At 40.6% G+C, this 21,893-nt stretch overlaps 1 protein-coding gene across 1 annotated transcript; it reads right to left on the bottom strand.

The window, feature by feature from the left end:
* Positions 1-534: 534 nt before the first annotated feature.
* ak7b (adenylate kinase 7b) lies at positions 535-20,672 on the bottom strand. Its single transcript, XM_020615692.1, has 19 exons — positions 20,381-20,672; positions 20,047-20,211; positions 19,841-19,949; positions 19,472-19,566; positions 16,423-16,533; positions 16,255-16,338; positions 15,782-15,870; positions 15,387-15,390; positions 14,373-14,456; positions 13,583-13,660; positions 11,185-11,334; positions 10,901-11,029; positions 10,707-10,806; positions 8,233-8,361; positions 8,078-8,140; positions 7,750-7,947; positions 1,322-1,542; positions 763-921; positions 535-663 (listed from the first exon to the last, which is right to left on the bottom strand). The coding sequence occupies exons 1-19, from the start codon at positions 20,471-20,473 to the stop codon at positions 625-627; spliced, it is 2,100 nt and encodes a 699-aa protein (XP_020471348.1). The 5' UTR covers positions 20,474-20,672; the 3' UTR covers positions 535-624.
* Between the last annotated feature and the right edge of the window lie 1,221 nt (positions 20,673-21,893).

Here is a 21,893-nt window from a genome sequence, read left to right as displayed (position 1 = left end):
ACAGTCTTGTAGCAACTTGCGTCCCAATGTTTCACAAATAAACTCAGCTAATTTCCCCATGTGATGATTAAGCATGTACAACAAAATAATTTGGTGTTCTGTCAAAACCAATTATGTACACTTTGGAGTTGTGAGTGGCAACATGACACAAATTAGCTGCCATTTGTAACATTTATCCTTCCTGGATATCAGAAGCCAAATCAAAGTAATTATGACCCGAGTGTGTCTACTTTGGAGTTTACCAAGTTCATTACGCAAATTAACTTCCTAATTAGCTTTTAGCTTCATATGCACTTTCATGTTTTTTTCTTCTGTTTTTTTTTATGGTGCTTTTAAATGATGGCCAGGGCACAAGAACACAAACAAAGCTGTGTGTAAATACAACAGGAGCAGTAGAATGGGCCACTTACAAATCAAACCTAATCAAAATCCCAGCATGAACTGGGGGACACTTGGCATGTGTTGGCTCAAATTCTAAAAGGCTCCAAGAGGTTTTCTTCTAATAGAAATTCAGTCGATAAGAACACAGGAAAATTTGAAGAAAGACAAAATATTTTATTTCAGCTTTTTGTGTTCTGTAATTGCATCATGTGTGCATCTAATTACAAAAAATGACCTCTAGCTTCAATAGTCAGAGGGGTTGTTCTTAAACAAGTACTCCGCCTGGAATGAGACAAACCAAAAGAGATGATCAAGATCTAATGAAAATCTAATGCAGTTTGATTTTTAGAGTTTGGTAATAACCAGTCGTGAGTGTAATACCAGGAAGTCGACGGGGTCCTGTGGTCGCACTGAGCAGCATTCGACCAGGCCCCGCATCAGAGTGGGCATGACATGCTCCATGAGGTAGTTCCTCATAGTGACTGACTGGGCCTCCAGCAGCTCCTCCTCCTGCTGCCTCACCGCCTCTAAACCCTTAGTCTGACAAACACAATGTGTCATACTCCATGACATACACACATATCAATATTAAATACAGTTTGATACAGGATATATACTGTTTATACAGTACATGTACTTAATAATTTTTAGTTTTTTACAAGTGAGGTGATTGTTCTCTCACTTACTGAGAACATTTTGCTCCTGGTATAATAGCTGAGCTAAAAAGAGGTCAGACAATTCAAGAAACATGAATAATCAGACACAATCAGACAAAGTGTGCACATCTAAAGCTTCAGTAGTAACTCCTTACATGTCCCAGCAACAGCAACACTTTACATAAACTTTCATCAGTGCAGGAACATCCTGCAAATGCATAATTGGTGTTGTAAAGACTATACCTTGTCAACATCCAAACCCTGGCTCTCCCCTCAGTACTTACCCATTCCTCCCAGCGTGTAGCCCTGTGCTTCGCCTCCTCTGCCTCCCTCTGCCCTTCTTCTGTTCTTGCTTGGGTCTCTTTCCTCATCCTCTCTTCAGCCTTCCTCTTCTCCTCCTCCTCCACCTCCTGGCTGCTGGGGCCATAGTTCCTGGGCTGACCCACCATGTCACAGATCTTCTGCAGCAGCAGCAGGCAGTCAGGTTCATCACTGCTGGTGATCTCTGGAGGGGACAACAAGAAATAGAGTTGGGGTTGATAATATGATGAAAAAAGCCACGATAGGCTAAATCTATGGCAGACATAAAGCTATATATAGCAAGGAGGCTGGCATAAGAAACAAAATGTATATTTATGTCTCATTAGCCTCCAACATGCCAAAATTGACATGAAAAATCATCATGGATCACAGAGGACTTTTCTGTCAGCATACAGGATTATGCTGAGTATGTGACCGGGTACGTTAGTACCTGTACTGACAACATTGTGCCCACCATACAAGTCAGGAGGATCCCCAACCAGAAGCCCTTGATAAACAGTCAGGTAAAGCGGCAGGACCAGACAACATCCCTGGGAGGGCTCTCAGGGCATGTGCCAGCGAGCTGGCTGATGTTCTCACCACCATCTTCAACCTCTCCCTCAGCCAGAGCATCGTTCCCACCTGCTTTAAGACCACAACCATCGTCCCCCTTCCCAAGAAGAGCCCGGTCACCTGCCTGAATGACTACAGGCCAATGGCACTCACCCCAATTATTATGAAGTGCTTTGAGAGAGTGGTGCTGGCCCACATTCAGAGCAGTATATCGAACACCCCAGACCACTGCAGTATGCCTACGGGGCCAACAGGGCCACCTCAAATGCTATTGCTGCTGCCCTTCATTAATCCCTTTCCCATCTGGAAAATAGAGACTCCTACATCAGGATATTCTATATTGACTACAGCTCCACCTTCAACACGGTCATCCCCCACAAACTCACCCCTGATCCCAAAAATATTTTAGATAATCATGCAGTAAACTGCTTCAAAATACATGACCTCATGTTATAGCAGGTGTTTTGATGACAAAGGTAGAGTTTCCCTGATCATGTTTCTACCTGCAGTCATTGTTTTCACATTCCAGCAACAGAGTTCTCGTTAAACTTTCCCACCCTTCCTTAAACTTACAGTGGTGTGAAAACGTGTTTGCCCCCTTACTGATTTCTTATCTTTTTGCATGTTTGTCATACTGTAATGTTTCAGATCATCAAACAAATTTAAATATTAGTCAACGATAACACAAGTAAACACATCATGCAGTTTTTAAATGAAGGTTTTTATTATTAAGGGAAAACAAAATCCAAAACTACAAAGCCCTGTGTGAATAAGTGTTTGCCCCCTAAACCTAATAACTGGTTGGGCCACCCTTAGCAGCAACAACTGCAATCAAGCGTTTTCGATAACTTGCCATGAGTCTTTTACAGCGCTGTGGAGGAATTTTGGCCCACTCATCTTTGCAGAATTGTTGTAAGTCAGCCACATTGGAGGGTTTTCGGGCATGAACTGCCTTTTTAAGGTCATGCCACAGCATCTCAATTGGATTCAGGTCAGGACTTTGACTAGGCCACTCCAAAGTCTTCATTTTGTTTTTCTTCAGCCATTCAGAAGTGGACTTGCTGGTGTGCTTTGGATCATTGTCCTGCTGCAGAACCCAAGTTCGCTTCAGCTTGAGGTCACAAACGGATGGCCGGACATTCTCCTTCAGGATATTTTGGTACACAGCAGAATTCATGGTTCCACTTATCACAGCATGTCTTCCAGGGCCTGAAGCAGCAAAACAGCCCCAGACCATCCCACTACCACCACCATATTTTACTGTTGGTATGATGTTCTTTTTCTGAAATGCGGTGTTACTTTTACGCCACACATAATGGGACACACACCTTCCAAAAAGTTCAACTTTTGTCTCGTCTGTCCACAGAGTATTATCCCAAAAGTCTTGGGGATCATCAAGATGTTTTCTGGCAAAACTGAGACGAGCCTTTATGTTCTTTTTGCTCAGCAGTGGTTTTCGTCTTGGAACTCTGCCATGCAAACCATTTTTGCCCAGTCTCTTTCTTATGGTGGAGTCATGAACACTCAGCTTAACTGAGGCAAGTGAGGCCTGCAGTTCTTTGGATGTTGTTGTGGGGTCTTTTGTGACCTCTTGGATGAGTTGTCGCTGCGCTCTTGGGGTAATTTTGGTCGGCTGGCCACTCCTGGGAAGGTTCTCCACTGTTCCATGTTTTCGCCATTTGTGGATAATGGCTCTCACTGTGGTTCGCTGCAGTCCCCAAGCTTTAGAAATGGCTTTATAACCTTTTCCGGACTGATAGAGCTCCATTATTCTCTTTCTCATTTGTTTTTGAATTTCTTTGGATCTCGGCATGATGTCTAGCTTTTGAGGATCTTTTGGTCTACTTCACTTTGTCAGGCAGGTCCTATTTAAGTGATTTCTTGATTGCGAACAGGTGTGGCAAGAGAAATTGAACTCAGGTGCGATAAACCAGTGTTTTGACAGGGGGGCAAACACTTGTTCACACAGGGCTCTATAGTTTTGGATTTTGTTTTCCCTTAATAATAAAAACCTTCATTTAAAAACTGCATGATGTGTTTACTTGTGTTATCTTTGACTAATATATAAATTTGTTTGACGATCTGAAACATTACAGTGTGACAAACATGCAAAAAGATAAGAAATCAGTAAGGGGGCAAACACTTTTTCACACCACTGTAGATAACATCATCCTAGGGTTCACGGACGACACCGCAGTGATAGGTCACAGCACTGGCGGGGATGAAGCATCCTACTGGAGGGAGGTGGCCGGTCTGGTGTCATGGTGCAAGGACAATAATCTCAGCTCAACACGGACAAGACAAAGGAGATGATAGTGGACATGAGGAAGGAGAGGAGAACTCATCGGCCACTGTTCATCTGGGGGCTCAAGGTGGAGAGGGTGAGCAGCTTCAAATACCTGGGCGTCCTCATCAGTGAGGACATCACTTGGACACTTAACACCACACAGCTGGTCAAGAAGGCCCAACGACAGCTGTACTTCCTGATGAGGCTGAGGAGGTTTGGCATGTCACCTAGGATCCTTTGCAACTTCTACAGCTGCATCATTGAGAGCATCTTGACCAGCTGCATCACCGTTTGGTACAGCAGCACTACTGCTATGGATCGCAAGCACCTGCAGAGAGTGGTAAAGACTGTGGAGAAGATCACCAGGACTCCACTGCCCTCTCTGCAGAGCATTTACCACCGCAGGGTGCGTAGGAAAGCTGCCTCCATCCTCAAAGATCCCACCCACCCCCAGCATGGACTGTCCACCTCCCTACCCTCTGGCTGGAGGTTCAGAAGTGTGACGTGTAGGACCTCCAGACTGAAAAACTCTTTCTTTCCCTCTGCCGTCAGACTCCTAAACAGCTGACAGGAGTTTATTACCAGGAAATACGTCATGTACTGTCGACCTGTACGGTTTACATTCTCAGTTTACACATGCATAATTGCACATTGACTGTTGACTGCTGCACATGCTGCTCCCATGCAGCATACATTCTCTATTACATTCTTATATATTTTTATTATACTGCTGCATTTGCTGCTTAAAGTGCCTTAGATTTTGTGTTACTTATTTATCTACTTTATATTTCATTTGTACTTTGTGGCATTCATGTGGATGGCAAAGTAAGAATTTCATTGTACAGGGAAACACGTTTCCTAACTGTTTATATGAAAAATAAACAGTTCTTAATAAACAGATCTTTGATCTTGGCTTGAAATGGAAGCGAATACATATTAGGAGGTTCAATTATTACTTTATTTTTATATGTATAACTTTATTTATACAGCAGTTTTTAACTACAGTTGTGAATATAACCAAAAGAATTATAACACAATAAAACAGGTGGTGATAGTGTGTTGCACACAACTGCTGTTGAATGGGAAAAAATGTTTATGACTTTGCAAATATCAGAGCCTGGGGCTATACAATTTAATGTTGAAGGTGGCACAACAACAACTCTGAAAATGAATGTGCACAGTACATTTCAAACTTACTCCACATTTTACATTAAGGGCTAACCATCCATTGTTTTGGGAGCATCAGTGGGCACAAAAATGTAGCTTTTACTGTAACTTGTTGTAAACCAAGGAGTTGGTCAAAGAGAATGTTTAACCTGACAGTGGCATTATGTGATAGGCTTGGGTAGTCCCCCAGTTCATTAAGAATCATTTCATGACTATTCATTCCAAATTTTATGACACTGTGGGAATTTGTTGTTGTGATAAATTGTTCTCTGCAAGGCTGTACAGCACTGTCAAACGTCTGGGCCATAGCACTTAGCACCAACATGTACAGAGCAGTTAACATGAACCACCCTAACTAGTTATCTTTCAGGATCCTGGAAGTCCAAGTCCTGCTTGTTATCTCCACAGATATATGTTTCTTTGATAAAAGGTCAAAGGAACTGTCCATTAAAAAGAAAGACATCAGGTCTTACTTCCAAGATGCATATGGAATGAAATATCCAGTCACACTATTAAAACTGTGATTTAAACTGCTGACCCAGTAGTTTAACATTATTTTCAGATTTTGTGTAAATGTTCGATGAATTCAACAATTATGACATCTGATTTGTACTGAAATCCAAAGTAGTTTGAATTTGTTACAGCTCTGATTCACATCTCAGATCAGCCAGCAAACTGTATCCTATATTACCCACAAGATGTAGTTCTGAAAAATTACTAGATCAGTTCATCAATTTCTGCTTTATTCTTACCTGACCAGCTTGTTAAAGACTTGAGCACTTTGTGTCTTCTGTTTTTTTATCAGATAATTCCACTATAATAAAAAAAAAAAAAAGTACTGATTCTGATGGAACTCAGTACCTCCCCAGAGGCCTGTATTTCCTAGTTTTGCCCTTAGACCTTTTACCTGTGGTGAAGTCCTAAATGCTCTTTATTGTTTTCAACCCAAAAATGGCTGTCAGGGCAGATCAGCTGCATCCAGGTTTTTTGTAGTTGCCTGCACCACTAATCATGGGATGTATTGCTCATATTTTAAATGTGACTTTATTCACAGAATGCATTCGTATTCTCTGGAAGATTGTCTACTGTATGTTGTACCATTGCATAAGGGGGTCCCTCAAATGAACTCAATAATTTTCACCCTATATCTAAAATCTCCTGCCTGGTTAAAATATTGGAGAGGATTGTTAATAATCAGGTAAAGAATTTTTAACTAGTAATTTTATTCTGAATACATGCCAGTCTGGCTTTAGACCTGCTCATAGCACTTTGACAGTGGTCTCAAAGGTTGTTATTAATATTTTACAGGCTTTGGATAGAAAATTAAATTTTGCTGCTCTTTTTATTGATTTACCCAAAGCTTTTGATTCTATGGATCACAACATTGTTTTGCAAAAACATGGCCATATTGGATTTGATGAGAAGTCATGTAATTGGATTAGAAATTATTTGTCTGACAGATACAAGCTGTTGTAGTAGATTGTTTTAAGTCAAATTTTATGGGTATTCTTAAAGGAGTCCCACAAAGATCCATCTTGGGTTATCTTATTCACAAATTTTTATCAGTGGTCTAGGATGAAAAGCAGTACTATGCATTTATATGCAGTTGACATGGTCATTTATACAGTACATTTATACACTGATCAGGTTTTTGAGAGTTTGCAGTCTGAATTTAACATTGTTCAGCATCTTCTTCTTAATCTTAAACTAACATTAAATTCTTGTAAAACAAAGTATATGATTTTTACTAAAAATACAATGTCAAATTCATTCATTCAAATATAGCTACACTGAACGGTGCTATCACTGACAAAGTCTCTGCATATACTTTAAGTATCTTGGCTTCTGGTTGGATGGCAAGCTGAGGTTTTAAATAGCATATGGAAAAATGACCTGCTTCACTTGGGTCTAGACTTTGATTTCTGTATAGAAGCACATTTTGCTTTAATGAGTGTCACAGGAGGCAGGTGATACAAGCACCAATTTGATCTGTAAGATGCCCTTCTGTTTCTATGCCCCACAAAGATGGGGCATAGAACAGTTTGTAGAAAAAACTGAAGTGGCTACACTCATCACTTTATCGCAGTTAAAACTGCTTTTATATAATTTACAGTTTAAATGTGAGAGTAACAGGAAATTTGGACACTGTGTTTTTATTTATGTTGATTTTGTGTATATATTTTATTGTTTTTAATGTGTGTCTTGTGATTTTGGATTTTTGATACTGATTTTACTGTATATGATTCCTGTGTTTTTGTTTTCTGTTTTGAAGGTCTTAATTATATGTCATGGCACCACTGAGAATGAGAGCTTGCTCTCAACTGGTCTTCCCCTAAATAAATAAAGGTGATGATGATGATAATGATGATGCATTGTGGAGATTACCCATGTACAGAATGTTGATGTCCAGCTCATCAAAGTAGTTGACAACAGTTTCATCTTCCAGGTTATTTTCTCTGTATCTGGCCAGGTGTCGCAGGAAGTGCTCCGGGTCATAGTTGTGCTTCTGCACAAGCCTTTCAGGCAGGTTCATCACTCGATCTTTCAGGAAGGCATCTGATGCATCCAGGCACAACACAAACTCTGTGCCACACACAACAAAACTGTTAATAATGCTTCAACACTGAGCACTCAGGCTTTTAACCGCCGCTAAGGTGGAAGTAATGTGAGATAACTAATGTGAAGCAACACATAATCTTACAGGCTTGCAGACCTGGCATAATCCTGTTGTATGAAGAAATCTGGGATGTTCCTTCATTTGATTCTTGTTCTTCAGCTAAAAAAATACAGATGCATATGTATGTGTAATATATAGCCATGGTGCAATTCTGACACTAGTGCAGTAGGAGCTTTGTGTCAGGGTCTCACCATAGAAGAGCTCTTTAGCTTGTTCATATGTCTTGGGAAAGCCATCCAGAACAAAACCCTGGTTTTTGCATGGCTTAGACATCAGCTTCTTCTTCACCACCTTCACCAAGAGCTGGTCATCCAAAACACCTAATCAACAAAAGAGCTGATATGACAGTGTGGCAAAATCATCTTAATGAGACATTCCAGTGGAGTCTGGGTACTTCAGACAGATAGATTAAAAACAGAATGCTCAAAACCAAAGCAGGAGAAACAAAGATATCCTGACGACTAGTCTCAAATATGAGCCAAGTTCCAAAAAACACTGGATATTATTAGTTCCTGCCTGAATTCTATAGCTCCACTTTTTAACACAAGCTTTGTCTTAAAATTTTAAGCCTAATACAAGAAAAACCTGATGATGCTGGTATGACATCATACCAGTGAGAGGGCTGCGCTTTAAGTACTAGCCTACCAGGGACAGCTCATGTACTGTATATATCCAGTTGTATATGCCATGCGATGGCACCTAATCCAACTCCATTCACTGCTGGAAACTGTGAGAAGCATTTAAAAGCGCTGAAAAAAGCTAGTCAATAGGCTTTTACTGACAGAAGTTGTGTTGGCTTTTTTTGACATTGCTGTTCATTATACACTCACCAGCTACTTTATTAGGTATACCTGTTCCAACTGCTTGTTAATGCAAATATCTACTCAGCCAATTGCATGGTAGCAACTCAATGCATTTAGGGATGTAGACATGGTCAAAATGATCTACTGAAGTTCAAACCAAGCATCACAATGCGGTACAAAGGTGGTTTAAGTGACTTTGAACGTGGCATGGCTGTTAGTGCGAGGTATGCTGGTCTGAGTACTTCAGAAACTGCTGATCTGCTGGAATTTTCATGCATAACCATCTCTAGGGTTGACAGAGAATGGTCTGAAAAAGAGAAAATATCCAGTGAGTGGCAGAGCTCTGGGTAAGAATGACTTGTTGATGCTAGAGGTCAGAGGAGAATGGCCAGACTGGTTTGAGCAACAGTAACTCACATTACCACTCGTTACAACGGAGGTATCCAGAAGAGCATCTCTGAATGCACAACATGTCGAACCTTGAAGCAGATGGGCCACAGCAGCAGAAGACCACACCAGGTGCCACTCCTGTCAGCTAAGCTAACAAAAAACTGTGGTGTAATGGTGTGGGGGATATTTTCTTGGCACACTTTGGACCTCTTAGTACCAATTGACCATCATTTACATGCCACAGCCTACCTGAATATTATTACTGACCATGTCCATCCCTTTATGACCACAGATCACCCATCTTCTGATGGCTACTTCTGGCAGGATAATGCACCATATCACAAAGCTAAAATAATCTCAAACTGGTTTCTTGAACATGATGAGTTCATTGTACTCAAATGGCCTGCACAATCACCAGATCTCAATCCAAAAGAGCACCTTTGGGATGTGGTGGAATGGGAAATTCACATCATGGATGTGCAGCTGACAAATATGCAGCAACTGCGTGATGCTATCATGTTAATATGGGCCAGACTCTCTAAGGAATCTTTCCAGCACCTTGCTGAATCTATGCCACAAAGAATTAAGGCAGTTATGAAAGCACAAGAGGGGCTCCAACCCAGTACTGGTAAGATGTACCTAATAAAGTGGCCAGTGAGTGTTCATCTGTTTTATCTTAGAATAACAGCAAAACAAACTGTAATATGAACAACTGGAATAAGATTTGTTCAAGACCAAATATGTAAACATCTGCCACTATCCCTCTATCACTTTAAAAAGCACTCTGTGAAGACACACCAGTTTTTGAATTAGCTAGGCCATTATTTCCAGTGGAAAAACCCCATTAAAGTTGACACTTTTTAGGTCTGTCTTAAAACAACACTCACATGCCTTTATGTACGTACTGTTTGCTGTAGTTGTTCAGGTGGTATCTTCTCAAGTTAATCTTTGTAGTATGAATTTTCTCTTTGTGTTACTATTGCTTAAATCACACCTCAAAAGAAAACTGAAAGCCAAGAAGAAAATTTCATACTAAAAAGACCATAATTTGAAAGATCCCCATTCAGTTTGTCTAATTCAGACTGCTAAGACTTCATTAGCTTCAGCTGTATGCCAGATTGCCTTTGTTCACAGAACAAGGACAGTAGACTTTGTCCCCCATCACTTACATTGGGATTGTATTTGGAAGGGATCCTAGGAAAAATCTAATGACTCCTTTAATGTACATATAGGGATCTATCCATCTATCCACTGAGTGAGAGGATGGGTACACCCCACATCTAGAGATAGGAGTATTACAGTAAATTAAGATTAATTTGAAGAAATGGAAACCTATCCTTTAAGACTTGAGATTCAATGTGACACTTATCTGACATGAGTCTTACGAGTCTGACACATATACAGTCAGTGATAATATTTTAAGAAATGAATTAATTCTGATTGTCAACTAATATTTACTTAATGGCCTGTACCTCCGTTCTGTTCCATATTGTCTTTCAGGCTGTTGAGCAGCACCTGTGCCTCTGCTACTGCATCCTCGTTCTCTGGATCAGCCTTCTTCACAGTGTCTTCCTAGATATGGAGATAGAAAAGAAATTGTAAACACGGTGAAAAATATTTACAGCTGCAGTGTCAGTACTTCTACATTAATAATGAGTCAGCTCACCAGTTGAGTGATGGTTTCAGAAATGGTCTCCTTAAGCATAATGTGATGGAGCTTATAGTGCTCACAGATCTGTTTGGACACTGTACTTTTCCCCACAGCAGGAGGACCCAGCACACACATACAGATGGGCTAGAGAGAACACACTACATGAAGTATACTAATACAACTACATACAACTAAGACAGTAAGTTAGCAGTTTATTTATGATCTAAACAATTCCTATTTTTTAAGTGCCAGTGTATTCTTTGAACAGAGAAGTTCCTGTCTTCTGGTTTAGTACCTACCAGCAGTCCCCTGGTCTGCCGGTACTCCTCCACCACCAGCTCTATGTTCTCCACCAAACCAGACTCACACAACCAGTTGACAGACAACAGTTCTTTGAGGTAGACAGCCTCAATGCGTAGGTTGACCAGCAGAGAATCAATTTCAATTACCTGTTAAGAAGAAAGGACATGTCAACAGATTTTAAAGGAATATTCTTTTCTTTTTATGACCCACAGTCTGTATGTTTATTTTGAATTAAAATTACAGCTTTAAAAATAGTCATTTTCTCCTTTAACACTGTAATGTAATAACGGATTTGTTTCCCCACTTTTGCTTGCTGTTTTGCCCACTTGGGGGCAGCACTGACCAACAGTAGCTGATTTCCACATCCAGCAGTTTCAGAGTGATACCATCACTGATTTGAAGTCGTGTTTGTGTTGCCCTCATTGTTGTAAGTTCAACATCTGCTCCCTTTCTAGCTTTGTTTTTCGTCCCTACCAACTTGTGTGGAAAATATCTGCTAAATGCTCCACTGTGTTCATCAGCTCTGTCTGTGTGCTGTGACTGTTTAGTTTTTTTTTTTTTTCTCTAAAGACAAATGTCTGCTGGGGCTGAAAATGATGCCATGAGTGTGGTGACAGTGACCCAAAACAGTAATGTTGTGGGTCTGTCAGCTAAAGAATGAGGTGAAACTCACTCTAAAGCTCTTTAAACTTGAAGGCAGGTGATAATTATCTGTAGGTTAATCACTACTCATTTCATCCATTGCTATGCTATGTTACATATAGTGGTAAATATTGATTATAGCCACTGTAACAACTGTAATCATAAAGCTTGATTTGCTTGAAATTGACATGAGAAAATAAGATATAAATCTCATGACCCTGTGTAACGTACTGAGCTGAAGTAGGAGCTGATTAGCCAAGTTTAGAATAAACAGCTAGCTAAGAAATCAAAAATTTTCAAAACCTCTAAAACTCACTGGTGTCCACACCAAATCACTTTTGTTTTAATTCTTGCTCAAACATAAAGGTACTAATAGAAATTTGCAGTTAGGTAAGAGTGTTAGAGAGAATTCTTTCACTTTTCCTGTTAGACACTGGCTTTCTGACAGTCTCATACCCTCACACTATCCAAGCAGATGTAAAGCCACTCCTTGATAAACTAGAATTACTGCTTTGCGGTTGCATGCCTCCGCCAGCCAGTGAAATTCACAGGAATGGACAGATGTGAGGTCACTGACTTTGACCAAAATCTCAGCTCATCCTTGAGTCCAAGTGGACATTTTTGCCAAATTTAAAGAACATCCCTTAAGGTGCACCTGAAATACTGTATCATTCATTCATTCATTCATTTTCTACTGCTTAGTCCCTGAACAGGGTCACGGCGGAGGGCCGGAGCCAATCCCGGCCGGCAATCGGGCAAAGGCGGGGTACACCCTGGACGGGTCGCCAATCCATCACAGGGCTATACTGTATCATGTTCACAAGAATGAGTTTATCACGAGGTCACACTGACTTTTTACCACCAAAATCTAATCAGTTCATCCTTGAGTACAAGTGGGCATTTGTGCCAAATTTGAAGAAATTCCCTCCCTTCCTGAGATATCATGTTGATAAGAATGGGCTGTATGGATGGATGGACAACCTGAAAACATAATTCCTCCAACCACAGCTATTGCTGGCATGGAGGCAAAAATACAGTATGTACAGTAGTTACATGGGTGTTATATGGGCTGCCCTAATGGCCTGGTGGCTAGGAGTCAGTGCTGCGGCCCAGGTTTGATTCCTGGTCGGGGCACCCCTAACCACAGGGGTTGCAACCCAATGACATCTGTGCCAGTCCCAAGCCCGGATAAATAGAGAGGGCTGCATCAGGAAGGGCATCTTGTCAAAACTTGTCAAATCTACCATGCGATTTGTCAGTGTGGGAAACATATGATTTGCTGTGGCGACCCCTAACGCAAACAGGCGAACATGGAACATATGGGCTATCTCTGCACACAGGACGTCTGGACATCAGCTTTTTCTCTACATTTCAGAACTGACTGATCCATTAGATGAGTGAAATTACACAATTTGCAGGGCTTTTACACAGTTAGCTCACAGATAAAACACTTTTCTTGTAAGTGCGTTGAACTTAAAGTCCAGGTAAAGTAGAAATAAGTGTGTTCTGAGTTTGTCACACCACAGGAAAATATGTTATTAACCACCCAGCCAAATTTAAATTTTTAAAAATATTGCCAAGTATATAAAATTAACAGTCTAACCCCACAATTCAGCACTATATAGTTCTGTCTGTTCTGTCGTTTTCAGCAACTATTTTCTGACATGTATAATGTGTTTAGAAACAAGTCACTGATTTTGCTTTACCCTGAGATTAAGTAAAGCTTGCCTAATTTAAGCAAGTACAACATACACTTAAGTCCTTTGTGAGAAAGGCTTCTTCAGGTGGCTTCTTCTGAATCTTCCCTGGTCCAAGTACAGAGGCAACTGCCTGGTGGAGAAAAAGGTGACAACACATACATTTGAAAGGAGTTACATTTCCATTTCAGTTCAATTCGGTTGCAATGTAGTCACATAGTCCTTATTCACAGCAGCAAGATCTCAGGGCACTTTACATAATCAGGTCTAGACCTTACACTATTATAAGGAAAACCCAACAAACCCCCTTGAGCAGCACTTGGTGACAGCAAGGAGGAAAAACTCCCTTTAACGGAAGAAACCTCAGACAGACCCCAGCTCTTGGTGGGCGGCCTTCTGCCTCGACTGGTTGGGGTGAGTGGAGAGAAAGAGAAGAAAACAGAACAAAGAAGAAAACAACAGGCAGCCACTGTCTGTTCATTAGAAGTGTAGAGCCAGGGATACCTGCAGGAAGGTACAGGGAATTTACCAAAACAAAAAAAACCTCTCCTAGAATGCATGTCAATAACTTCATTAATTTCCTATTTCAAATAATTTCATAAACACCACTACATTGGTACAAACAAAGGCCACCCTGTTGACTAGAAACCACTGGTACAGTTAAATATACTCAGTGGCAACAGGATGGCCCAGGCCTCCAGTTTGCTTGCAGTTATTAAGATGGCTGTCACTCTATCTGTTTGGCCACAATGGTTGTTACTGTGGCATGAAATACTGCCCCATCACAGTTATATGTTTCTGTTTTGTAATAAAAAAGATATTTATTGATCAGTTGCTACACACACCTTCACAATGTCCTCCATGGTGTTGTTGGAATAGTCCACAGCTAGCAGATAATATGGCTGGGGCTGCTGTTTCTCTATATCCCCCTGATAACACACACACACACACACACACACACACACACACACACACACACACACACACAAATCACAGTTTACAATGTATACAGTCTAGGATTTGAAGAATTATTAAACTTTTTTTGTTATTACACATTTTTCCCCAGGCTCTGTGCTTTAGCCCATTACATTTGAAAATAACAGATACTAAATCAAAGTGAAAAGACTGCTTTAATTTGAGTAGGTTTACATTTGTTTAGAAAGAAATATAGCCATGAAAATACATAGCGCTCCAAAATTTAGGGGTTTAAAAGTATAGTAATCGGATAATTGACTACTTTGTGTTTCTTGGGCAGCTGTGTGTTGTTTCAGTGTTAGTTCATGCACAAAAGAGCTTACAAGTTACAAGGCTTAGAGATGAGAGTTTTAGACTGAGTTGGAGGTATCTGTAAAGAGAGTTGACCATGCAAGTGAAGAAAATAATATGATGCTCAAAATCATTTGCAGTGAAGAAAAAGCCCTCTGACTGCACAGTAAGTCAAGATGTGCATAGAAAAGACTTCATGACCAAAACCACAGAGATTCATCACAAGATACGAACCCCTGGTAAGCCTCAGAAACAGAAAGATCAGATTGCAGTTCAAAAAAACTTAAAAAAATTAAAGCAGTGGCATTCTAGAACAAAGTCCGGTGGACTAAAAAAAGAAAAAAAAAAACTTCTATCAGAATGATGTAAAGAAAAACGGAAGAAAAGGAACAGCTCATGGCGCTGGTACTGTCATGGTTTGGATGTGTCTAGCTGCCAGTGGAACTGACACACTGGTATTTATGGATGATTTTTAACTGTCAGATCAGGTCACTGACTCTGACAGTTAAGGATATTCTTGTTTTGTATTTGCTCAGGTTCACGTAAATGCATCAAAACTCATTGAGCCACATATCATTATTCAGAAGGAAAACATTCCTGAAAGCAAAAACAAAACAAGAATATCCTTAACTGTCAGAGTCAGTGACCTGATCTCACTCCAACTGAACTGCGTCTCACAACATGCACGTTAAAAGCAGCTATACTTGCCACACAGTTCTTTTTATACTAATGTAAACCTATTCAATATAAAACTGATACTTGGCACTTTATTGTAGTAAGGACTTAAAATTTAATCTGCTAAAGCACAGCCCCTGAAAAACATAAATATGTAATTGTCCAAATACTTAAACTATAGATCCAATTCTTAAAGTTTTTTTTTTGGAAAGCATGGCTCTGTGCAACCTAACCTAATATCAATAAATATTCATGGAAGAAAAAATATATGTGTGTGTGTGTGTGTGTGTGTGTGTGTGTGTGTGTGTCAAACCTTGTCAGGTCATTGATGTGAATCATGGGAACAATATTGTTGCCATCGCCAAAGACAGGTATTTCATGTTCTTGTCCCAGCCATGATGTCTGTGGATACATATTAATACAACTAGTTACATGTATGTAGATTCACATTTTCCCTCATATTTAAATTTGATTTCAGTTGGCTAATTAAGTACTGCCAGGTCAAAATTTCCTCCTGGACAAAATATTCTTGCATGTGAATAATAGCGACGGGCACAATTAATGGATTAATCAATTACAAATTACACATGATAGATCCCTTTATTTTCTATTCAGTTCTTTCTATTATCTATTATTATTATCTATCCATTGTGATTGTACATACTATTGACAACATCAACTATTCTTTTTGAAGGAAGAGAATGTCTCCTATGGAGTGTGGTGTACTGACCATAAGTGTGACACAGCCGTGCGTGGTGGAAATGAGAGGTAATCTTCAAATCTCACCTTGAAAAAAAAGTGGAAGACCTGCTCTCCCATCCCGTACTGAAGCCCTGATGCCACCACGTATGTCGAGAACAATTTTCTGTTCTATAAGCAACAACCATGTGAAAGGTTAATGTGTCAGTTGTGTTTCCTGTACAAAATGTAACAACTCAGGAATTGGAAACTCACAGTTTTGCCCATTTTGGCCACCCTCTTCTCCAGGTCAAAGTGTTGTTTAAAGTTGGGGTGTGCTCTTCTTCTCCAGAAAATCTCATCGGTGAAGGGAAGCTCCACATCATCCTGTTACACAACACAGATGAAAACAAGGATGCTACAAACGACAAACATAACCCACTTCAACATCAAACACATACACACAACAGTTTGATCTGGATAAAGAAGTTCATGAGTCAACAATCCTGACACACTGTGAAAATGAATCCAACACTGTGCCAAAATAGATATGATGTGGCATTTAGACACTAACCAAGACACTAAAAAGACTTGTTAAAGTCAAAGTGAAAATGTAGAATGTTTTCACTTTTATTCTTTGCAAAACTACTCAAGCACTGTAGGGTGCAGATTCCAGCAACAAATACTCAAGCAGACTGAGACCTGGACTCTGACTGACACTACAGGACATTAACACTGTTCCTGTGCTTATTGCTTATTGTATTGTTAAAAGTAAATCCTCCCCCAAGTAGCAGGTTTCTGCATTAGGTTTTCCTTGAGGAGTTCACTGGATTTTGCTGCATTAATTTCACCCTCTACCATGGTGCTGCAGTGAACTTGTCATCATGCTCTCTTATTCCCCTGTCCTCTATCTCCTCCACTTTCCACTTGATAACTTTTTAAAAACATTTGCTCTCAGTGAGGGCCAAACTCAGAAACAGCATTTTCAGTGCTGAAACGCTGTTCAAGTAGCGACTTCAAGTTGACATTTTGCAGTGTCGAAAGGTAAAAAGGTGCAGCACCGTACATTTTACAAACTGAGTAGCTCATTTCACCGTTGTTAAGGTTGAGCCACTAATATATATTCTGAACCCTTTAGCCTGAAATGTCTTTGGACTGCTGCTTCACCTTTGTAATGTTATTGTTGCGCTGTCTGAGGACCCTGAAGAGTAATGCCGACAGCACTGGCACTGCCATTTGCACTAGTCCTTTCAGTTTCCAGTGTTTTTTGTGAGCAAGTTCCACTTCGGTTGATATACATTTATGTTAAACAGCAGCCCATGTTTGCATGCTTTCATGTTCACATCATCAAAACCTACTGAGTGAATGAGTGAGTGACACTGCAACAGTAGAGGCAACATATAACTTTGTAGGGAGGGAGAGAAGGCACACCAAGTGTTGTTGTTATAGCCACCCAGCATACAGCTTGTTACCATAGTTTAAAGTGCCCATGGAATGCTTTTCCTTGTTTTCCTGTTGTCTACAATGTTACAACAATGAATGATCATCTTAAATAAGCTTTTGCTCAGTTTCTGAATTTGTCTTCTTTTGATTTGAAATGGCACAGTGAAGCAATGATTCTCAAATCAAGGCGTGTTGAATGACTGCGAACAAGATCAAGATCAAAGATTTGATAGTGAACAGTGTTCAGCATCCTCACAGCCTGGTGGATGAAGCTGTTTGTAAGTCTGGTGGAGTGGGCCTGAAGACTCCGATACCTTCTCCCTGAAGGCAGGAGTCTGAAGTGGGAGTGTGAGGGGTGGGAGGTGTCGTCAGCAATGCTTTACTTGTGAAGCCACCACCACAGTTAGTGATCACCTCATCAACACTGGATTCCCCCGGAGCACAGCACCTGTTTGTTTTGACTGCTTGAGGCCAGTGTGTCTGCTGCATTTGATGTGTTGCTGGTTAATGAGCGGATTAATCATCCATGATGTTATTGTTGAAGCTACGCTACCTGTTGGAATTAATTTCACTACTTTGGGACTGTATGTAGGGGAAAGACACAGTGACCACCGGTTGGATTTACTGACCTAGGAGCTACTTAAAAGGGAGTGATGTTTCCACTACTCAGTAGGACTTAACCATAGGTTTACAATAAACATGCCTTACATGTCTGCTAATGCCTTGTTTCTGTAACGTTAGAAAGAATTGTTGTAAGGCTGCATTATGCCAGTTAAAATATGGGGTTTCTCAATTACCTGCTTTGTTTACAGTGTTACACATCTCTTTTCATCAGTACATACACCGTTGTTTACCTATGGAGGAGACATTCAAATTAATTAATACTGTTGTGCTCCGTTGTGCTGTCCACTTTCATATTCTGGCTCAAACTTGTCAGGTAGGATTTGAGGTACTGTCATTGTTGAAAACATATCTTATTTGTCAGTCTTTTTTGTTCATGCATTGTCCTGGCTTCCTGACTGGTCTTGTGTAGAAAAGTGTTCCGCAATTGAGATGTGTTCCCCCTGTTCAAAACTTGGTTTCATGTAGCGCCCCCTCAGTGATTGTGGTTAGGACAATGTTAGGATTCAGGTTTGGAGAAACACATCTCAATGGAGAAACAGATTTCAGCAAAACACTGGAAGCAGGAGTTGTGCACATTTATAAACTATCCTCTTGTTTTTATTACGAGGCTCTGGGTTTGCAGAGCTAATCTAGAGATACCCAAAATTAAACATTAAATGGCTGGAAATGAGCAGGCCATGGCCACTTTAAATGGACAGATGCCAGCCCATCTGGCATAAACAGCAGGTTTTGGCGCACACCCACTGTTTAACATTGCTGTAAATGTGTGTGAGAATTTCTTGTAGTGTAAGAGCTACATTTGCGGGAATCACTGAAATTATGTGCAATACCTGCAATCCTGCACTGAAATTCAAGCCCTGATTGGCATACCCTATCTGATTCCCTAATAATCACATTAGCTGCTTTTCTCTGTTTCACGCTGTATCATTGTAAATTAAATGTATTTGGATTCTTTGGCAAAAAAAAATTATTATGCGCATTTCTTTTTTCCCCTTTAATTGGACATCACAGATATTACTTTAGAGACTTCGGTGCCGGTCCCAAGCCCAGCTAAATAGAGAGGGTTGCGTCAGGAAGGGCATCTGGGGTAAAAACTTGCCATATCTACCATGCAACTCGTCAGTGTGGGAAACATGATGATTCGCTGTGGAGACCCCTAACAGGAACAGCCGGACGTGGAACAACAACAGATATTACTTTAGAACATATGGATTCATGTAAAACAAAAAGATAACATGATCTGGAGGTGTCCACTTACAGGATCAACTGGCTTGCTGCATGCCCAGGTCATCACTGTGGAGACGAGGATGAACATCTTTGGTCCAGAAAAATGACCCATTTCATTGTGAAGAGCTACAACACAAAATAAGTTGTTACCTGATTGATAAACGATGGGCTTATTGTATCCAACTATTAAATTACTTAATATATATAGACTACATACTCCATGACATGACTGGCGATAACTCTGTGTGGGCAAAATTATGAGAAAATATTCATGTGACATTACTGACATTAATACAAAAAAAGCAATCTACAGTACTAATGACATCGTAAAGTTAGTGTAATAAAATCTGATGCCCATTTAAATTACAGTAAAGTACAGACAGGAACCCAACAACCTTACCTGACACAGCCCATAAGGCTTCCTCCACCTGATCAACATGCTGGGTAATATTGTAGATGACAACATCACAGTCCATCAGTTTTGGAAGAAGCTTATCCTTGTCCAGTTGCTTGCATATAAACAACAAAAAACATTTTAAATTTTGAGTTACAGTTTACGCTCAAGCAATTCATTATGCCGCATTTGTTGGATGAACTGCTACTTACTAAATACTCCTCTAGCACATACGGTCTGTCCTCATCCGATTTATCAGCAATTGTCCCCACAACCTGAAACGCCCCTGCCCTGCTGTGGCTTGATATCGTCCTCTCCTCATCATCAGTCTCTATCTCTCCATCAGGGTCAAAAGATGCAACATATTCCGACAAAACCTGCACAGATGAATAGGGTAACGTTAACTAGAGTTAACTTAATTGCTGACCAAAATTGTCCACTAACGCGTCCTCGGTGTGTGCTAGCCAATTTCCCCGCTGTGGTAAACTGGCAACAATAACTGCTAAATCACGTTAATTCGGGCATTCCACATTGAAATACATTTACCTTGGCAATATATTTGGATGCATAGCAGTCTATATTGTTGATAAAAACTCGTTTGGAAGACTGCTTGAATTTACCGAGCTTAAGCTCCGCCATATTAGCTTGTAGCGTTGTTGATGTTCCGTTGCCATGGTGATGCGCTCTCTCGCACCTGCGTGGAAGGGATTCCAGGCTCCATGGCCAGAGCCGTTCAGACAGAAGAGTTGCAACAATAGCCCGTTCAGTTCTGTATAGGGACTCTAAAAAATTAATTAGAACCTCGAATTAAGAACCTCGAATTAAGTCCCTCGTAGGCTAGTGGTTAAGGCGCAGCGCTCTCAACGCTACGGCCCGGTTCAAGTCAGGGTTGCGTCAGGAAGGGCATTAGGCGTAGAACACGTGCCAAATGTCAACATACGACTCGTCAGTGTAACGATTCGTTGTGGTGATCCCTGAACGGGAAAGGCCGAAAGTGACTTTCTAAAAATTCAAATCAAATCAGCAAAGTTCACCAGGTCAAGTGACTTGAGCTGGTCTCTATTGTATAAGCACAACTACTCTCCTCATAAATTTTTTTTGTGGAACAATGACATTATCAGTTACAACAACGAATCCTTGTTCTATGAATATTAGTTTAACAATAACATTCTACTTGTAAAGCAGCTGTTTAACTGTGATGGAGCTCTATTGCCAAATGAGCACTTCATAACTAAGTACAGGGTTCCTGTATCCCAGCATGATTATAATACTGTCATTAATGCACTTCTGTCTGGCCTTTGACTCCTTGTCAAACACACACAATTCTATCAATTTAGATATTGCTGTTAATGGAACTTCTATCTTTGATAAAAGATTAAACAACATCTTTATAAGAATCTCCCTCATTCCAAGAACAGCTGTTAAACATAAATGGGCATGCCAGACTCTTGAACTAAACTGTCCTAACAAAAAACGAACCAAAACCATTGACCTCCTTAAACGTTTTAAGTTTATATCAAAACAGCTTTACCTCTTTGTTTTTTATAGATTGTTCTTTTCTTTGTTCTCACTTGTTTACTTCTGGTATTCATTTTCACTTTTTCATATTATGCCTACTGTTGTCTTGTTGTCCTCTTAATGCACACTGTTGTACATGTTACGGCAAGCCGCACACCAACAGAGCAACTGGACTCAGTAATTGGCAGGACTCAAACTCAGGTCAGAGAGAGATATTTATTTGACAGAGTATGGAACGGAAAGGGGGTGGCAAGGATCAGGCGCGGAGCTGCCGGCGTGGGTCTCGGGTGATCGGGCCGCAGAAATGACTGAACCACTGGAGGAGCCGCCCGGGGTCGGAGGAGAGGTCTTGGCACTACGTATAGAGCAGAGAAGAAGATTAAGAGAGGAGACAATAGGCAGATGAGGGTGTGATGATGCTGAGCACAACACAGGTGACCTGCGTATAGAGGACTGCTGGCTCCGGGCTGGAGAGCGGGCTTGGAACCCAGCGCCGAGGTATGCAGACAGGAACAAGCGCCCACGCTTAACTGACCCAGGC

The sequence above is a fragment of the Monopterus albus genome, unplaced genomic scaffold (genome assembly GCF_001952655.1).
Source record: "Monopterus albus unplaced genomic scaffold, M_albus_1.0 scaffold169.1, whole genome shotgun sequence".
Taxonomy (NCBI): domain Eukaryota; kingdom Metazoa; phylum Chordata; class Actinopteri; order Synbranchiformes; family Synbranchidae; genus Monopterus; species Monopterus albus.
Note: the sequence above shows the minus strand (reverse complement) of the source record. Positions and strands in the feature narration are given on the sequence as shown.

What these genes read in the sequence shown, in the direction of transcription:
- ak7b (XM_020615692.1), bottom strand. Translation starts at nt 20,473, where the DNA reads ATGGCGGAGCTTAAGCTCGGTAAATTCAAGCAGTCTTCCAAACGAGTT. An exon ending in AGCCTTATGGGCTGTGTCAG is followed by an intron (nt 19,567 to 19,840) that starts GTAAGGTTGTTG and finishes TTTGTGTTGTAG; the next exon opens with CTCTTCACAATGAAATGGGT. An exon ending in GCAGCAAGCCAGTTGATCCT is followed by an intron (nt 16,534 to 19,471) that starts GTAAGTGGACAC and finishes GTTGTGTAACAG; the next exon opens with GATGATGTGGAGCTTCCCTT.